At 34.0% G+C, this 6,349-nt stretch overlaps 1 protein-coding gene across 3 annotated transcripts in view; it reads left to right on the forward strand.

The window, feature by feature from the left end:
* Positions 1-539: 539 nt before the first annotated feature.
* Positions 540-6,349, forward strand: part of LOC110454108 (heat shock 70 kDa protein 12A-like) — a 21,341-nt gene continuing 15,531 nt past the window's right edge. The window contains exons 1-2 of one of the 3 annotated variants that reach the window (XM_021503473.1): positions 540-693; positions 2,464-2,769. In XM_021503473.1, coding sequence (XP_021359148.1) covers positions 2,470-2,769 — 300 coding nt within the window. In that variant the 5' untranslated portion in view covers positions 540-693; positions 2,464-2,469. The remainder of the gene's footprint in view (positions 694-2,463; positions 2,770-6,349) is intronic. The other 2 variants (XM_021503472.1, XM_021503474.1) reach the window with 2 other exon arrangements.

Genomic DNA, 6,349 nt, shown 5'->3' on the forward strand with positions numbered 1-6,349 from the left:
CCCCCCCCCCCACATTCCTCAGCTGTTACAGTATATTGTATTTTATTTAGTTTATAACGTACTTACACTGTATTTAATCTTGTTATTACACTCACGAGACATAGTCGTATATATGGGGTATTGTTTTCTCTTATCTTGTTATAATTATTTCTGTAAACAATCTAACAATGCATTACTCTGACTTTAAACCCGATGTTGATATTAATGGTCAGATAATATTAATAATAAACTTTTGCAATAAAATCCACTGGGGGTTCAAAACCTTCTATCAGAGAAGTCGGTGAGGAGTTCTTCGCGAAGAACACACATATTTGTCTCGTACTTGCAAATAATAACCAGAAGATAAGACCTTTCGCTATTCGAACGTGCCGGTTTTAGACAGACTCGAAACCAACATTATAATGTGCCTCATTATTCCGTTAATCAACTAACTGCTTTGTCTAATGTAGTTTCATTTTGTGGTTTTGTCTGGTCTCGTCGTGGTGTATGCATAAGTAGGTCACAACACATCCGTATACAGCTTACATGTACCCTGCACACACGTACAGTGTAGAGCTCCAACGAGGATGTAATATATGTAATACAGAAATTAGTTTCGCTTTGTAACAGGTGTTACTGTGTATGTGCATCTGTAAGTCGTAATTAAGATGAAGGTGATGTGATAAATTCGGTGTACAGGTGCGCTATACTAAGGTAAGATAACGTCGTACTAGATATACCCTGTATAAAGATCTGTAGCATTGTTGAGTTACATTATCACTCATTATGTCATATTTCGGTATGATAATGATTTGGTCCCAGAAAGATTACCTCCAACCCTTATAAACAGGGAAACCAATATAATTAAGGTTTACCAGGCGAAGACTGACATTGTAGAGAAAGTTATAAATTAATGGCATTATATGTAATTATCGGGTAGACTTGATTTGGGTGTCAGACGATTCGCCCCAAAACCGTAACGCCCCCAAGCTGTTACGCCCCAAATTTGATTCATATCGCCCCAATCAGTTCGCCCCAAAAATACATAACGCCCCAACTATTTCGCCCCAAAAAAGTCCTCCATAAAATTAACTTATTCGACAAATTTTAAAATAAAATATCTACTTTTTATGTAATATATAGATAGACATTAAAAACTAATATCTGTTGCAATTCGTTTGATGTTTGGGACATGATTTTTGTGTCGTAACGTTAGATCTCTATTGTATCATATCTATAGGATCTATGTTATGAGGATTTGTTTAATTTAGATAATATATAGATGCATAAAATAATTAGATTATATACACGTGTGCCGTAGATCGATATTGTAACATATCTATAGAATCTATGTTAGGCAGGATTTGTTTATTTTAGATAATATATCTATTTTTGAAATAATTAGATTTTATGGATAAATTATACACGCGTGCCGTAGATCGGAAACATTTTTTTTATGTGTGTTGCAAGAGAGAGAATGTGTACTAATATTTGTTTATGTCTATATGTATATAGATCTTTTTCCTTTCCAGCATAAGTATTTTTTTAACTAATTAAAAGAAATAACTATAAAAAATCAATTTATACCGTGTCCTGCTATGTTACATTCTTCCATGGACTTATATAGCATCTAATATAATTCTGGGATTCTACATTTCAAACCAACTTTATCATTTTCGTTCTTCATCGTGGAAAATTTGAAATAGCTGACATTCATTCTGATATCTCAATATATTTAGGGTAAAAACAGTATTTTTGCTATCAAATGATGAATCCCGTGTTCCTAATAATTAATATTTAAGTGAAACTTGTAATAACTACCGCCACTTTCACAAGATCAGATATCGTTCAATACAGGTTCGTAGTGGTTGGGATGATAAAGAATTTTGGGGCGATAAGGCGATAAAACGGATTTTGGGGCGATATGGTTGTCATATTTGGGGCGAAATGAGCGACGTGAAAAAGTAGGGGCGAAATGGTCTGAGGCGTAACGGGTTTGGGGCGAAACGACTATAATTCCTTAAGACAAAGGCTGTTGGAATTTGATGGCCAAATGCATTTAGCCGTGATATCCTCCCTTATCCCTCTTGTCACTCCACCTGGGTATTTATCATCAGGTGAGTTCTTGGAAAGTCACGAGTGAAAAGTTGTCTAGCTTTGTTACATTTATTTCTGTATAATACACATAAAATGATTAAACTCCAGGTATAGTGATTATTATATACAATGTAAGGTGGCGGATCCAGGGGGTGTACCCGGCGCACGTGACAACCCCCTGTCCGTGAAAAGATTTTTTTTAAGCATATCAAAATTGTCATCCTATACACGTTTTATCTTTTGTCTGCTACACATAACAAATCATGAAGAAAATTGATTATTTTAATTCAAAATAATATCAACAAATCTTTATTCATCAATGTTAGCTGCGTGGAATAATGAATAGTCCCTTTAGAGCAATACATGCTGATACTTGTCATGTTACAGTAGACGATGGACTTTTCCCCGATTATAATTGCTGCTCTTGACTTTGGCACCACCTATTCCGGGTACGCCTTCCAGATGCGACATGACCACGAACGGGAGCCATTGAAGATCAACACAAACGCTTGGATTGGCAGTGGAAAATTAATGTCACAAAAAACTCCGTCTTCCTTGCTTCTTTCCCCAGACAAGAAATTCCACTCGTTTGGATACGATGCGGAGACGAAATACTCCGAGCTGACAGAGGAGAATGAACACACAGGCTGGCTGTACTTCAAACAGTTTAAGATGCTTTTGCACAATAACAAGGCAAGTCAGTTACATGACACTGTTATATTACACTGACAGTATTTAATTCAATTCAATTTATTTCCGTAAGTTTTACAACTTGGAGGATTAACAAATAATTTCATATTACTGGCACATTGATCACAAATCAGCAGCAACAGCAACATCATCGAAATCATTATTGTCATCGCTTTCAGCATTATTATCGTCGTCGTCGTCGTCGTCGTCGTCATCATCATCATAACATCTATATCTATATCATCATCATCATCATCATCATCATCATAACATCTATATCATCATCATCATCATCATCATCATCATTATCATTGCCTTATAAATCTTCATCATCATACTTTGTGTAATAAAGAACATGAAACAATAATTCATTGTCTTTGGGAATGTCGAGAAGTGCAGAAATTACTGTAGAGATTTGAAACTCTGCTGGATCTATTTTTTATCCCGTTTTCATTTAATCAGGAATCCTTCCTTTTTGGAATAGTTTCACACCTTTCCAGATTTTTTGATAATGAAATTTTAATTCTTATCAAACATTATATATACAAGACTAGATGTCTCTGCAAATCTTTAAATCTCAATGCACTAATTAATGTTATTAAAGATCATTTCATTGTCCAAAACTATATTAATAACAGTAAAAGTGAGCACGTCAAAATGAAATTTGAAACAGGTTGGAGAAAATGGAAACCTATTATAGATTTCCTGTGTTTTAATTTATTTTTGTATACGGTATATATCCAAAGCCTCAGCAGTTTCTGATTAAGGTGGCTCCACACATCGTCATCAGCGTCCATTTTCGTGACGTACTTCCGGAAAAATTACAATTTTTACATGTAAGATTGCCTCCCCTATCTCTCTCCTCTCTCTCTCTCTTCTCTCTCTTTTCTCTCTCCCTCTCTCTCCTTCTCTCTCTCTCTAAACTTATACTACTGATTTTACTCTTATATAAGTATAGTAGGTTTGATGTACACAACATATGTATACTATTATTTATGGTTCTAAAGTAAGAGAGTGATGTGTATATTAACCTGTGTAATGGATAGGTGTCTGAGAGTTTGTTATGGTGTGTTGTGTGGTGGATGGTGTGTTTGTGTGTGTGTGTGTGTATGTATGGGTGTGTAAAAGATGAATTATATAGATACAGCTAGGTATGAGGCATATGAGAGTCAATATATGTAGACAGCTGACTGCATACAAGTCTTATGTGTATGCATGTGTGTTTATATATTGTACATATTCATGTATGTACAATTAAATAGCTACTATCGAACATGTATACAGTGCAGAAACACGTATTAGTGTCCACAATGTAGATATATCAGTGCTCAAATGATCATGTACACATTGTGATAAGTGTGTGTGTGTGTTGGTGAACAGTGATACATATACTATGCTAGGCTTGGAAGTTTGAACTATTCTTCTTAGCGCATATCATCTAGGGGTAGGAGAATGAGGAAATGTTTTAATAAATAAATATGCAGAATGTGATGGTTGTATAATAAGTCAATATATGTAGACAGCTGACTGCATACAAGTCTTATGTGTATGCATGTGTGTTTATATATTGTACATATTCATGTATGTACAATTAAATAGCTACTATCGAACATGTAAACAGTGCAGAAACATGTATTAGTGTCCACAATGTAGATATATCAGTGCTCAAATGATCATGTACACATTGTGATAAGTGTGTGTGTGTGTGTGTGTGTGTGTTGGTGAAGAGTGATACATATACTATGCTAGGCTTGGAAGTTTGAACTATTCTTCTTAGCGCATATCATCTAGGGGTAGGAGAATGAGGAAATGTTTTAATAAATAAATATGCAGAATATGATGGTTGTATAAGAAGTTATCTCGTGCTAGCATATATGCTCTGTAAGTTTGTGTGTGTGTGTGTGCGTGTGTGTGTGTGTTTCTTTTCATGATTATATGTATTATGAAAAAATCGTCGAAAAATAAACAATTACAAAAAAAAATAACTGGCACATTGATCACAAATCAGCAGCAACAGCAACATCATCGAAATCATTATTGTCATCACTTTCATCATTATTATCATCATCGTCGTCGTCGTCATCATCATCATCATCATCATCATCATCATCATCATCATCATCATCATCATCATCATCATCATCATCATCATCATCATCATCATAACATCTGTATCATCATCATCATCATCATCATCATCATCATCATCATCATCATCATTGCCTTATAAATCTTTATCATCATCAAATATTAATACAACAACATTGAGTATTTACCATCTTAAACATGAAAGATTGTACGAACAAAAAACATGGACATGATACGATTGAGTAATACAAAATTAGATAAAACAAAATTATAAGTTAAACAATTCTTCGTTTGTTAGCTTCAATAATAAATTTACCTAACAAATTCAGTTCTTTTACATTGTGTGTATTTACTAATTCGATAAGTTTGAATACAGATGGTTTTTGCTAGTATTAATTTTTAATATATTTTCTCCTTTGATCTAGATGACGTGGGCAGGTAAAGAGAAAATGAAAATTCATCTTCTATCTCTATTAGGTCACAGTTACTGCAATATCTATTATTTCTTGCAATAGTCCTGTACCTTCCCGTTTTTATTGCAAGATTGTGAGCTGACATACGTAATTTGGTAATCATACTTCGACGTTGTTTTGGTATAAACTTTGTTAAATAATATTGCAACATCAAGGTATCTACCATATTGCTATAGAGATCACATTTACTTGAGATTGCCAACGAGTTAAAAAAAGTTTGTTTTGCCTGATCATCTATGCGCTGTTTAATAATAGGTAGTAGACAGATGTCGGTAGCTGCCTGCCTTAACCATATATATATATATCCAAACCCTAGTTCAAATAATCTATGCTTCATGAATAATATCCAATTTCGTTTCGGGTTTTCCCTCCAAGTTTCTTTCAATAAAAACTGATATGCTTCTTTTAGTATACAATTTTCACAATTTAACAACTTAAACCAATATTTAAACATTCGAAGCACCTGCTTGTTTGCCAGAGGAAGTCGTCCAAGCTCAAGATATACCATAGCATTGCACGTAGATTTTTTAACACACAGTATATTTTTACAAAATTCCATATGAACCCTTTCTATTTCAACTCCTTTATAACTACCCCATATTTCACAGCCATAATATAATACACTACTCACATATGTGTCAAAGAGGTGTAGCATAGTTTTGATGTTTAAATGAATGTGCTTACATTCAGATCGTAAGGCAAAAAGCGCTTTACGGTAATTGTTGGTGCTTTTATTTTGTTATCATTTTTGTTTACACCTTCGAACAAATCATATAGTGTAATGATTTACCTCTAAGACAGCTTTAGTGTAATGATTTACCTGTAAGATAGCTTTAGTGTAATGATTTACCTCTAAGACAGCTTTAGTGTAATGATGTACCTCTAAGACAGCTTAAGTGTAATGATGTACCTGTAAGATAGCTTTAGTGTAATGATGTACCTCTAAGACAGCTTTAGTGTAATGATTTACCTCTAAGACAGCTTTAGTGTAATGATTTACCTCTAAGACAGTTGTAGTGTAA

The sequence above is a fragment of the Mizuhopecten yessoensis genome, unplaced genomic scaffold (assembly GCF_002113885.1).
Source record: "Mizuhopecten yessoensis strain PY_sf001 unplaced genomic scaffold, ASM211388v2 scaffold7669, whole genome shotgun sequence".
Classification (NCBI taxonomy): Eukaryota; Metazoa; Mollusca; class Bivalvia; order Pectinida; family Pectinidae; genus Mizuhopecten; species Mizuhopecten yessoensis.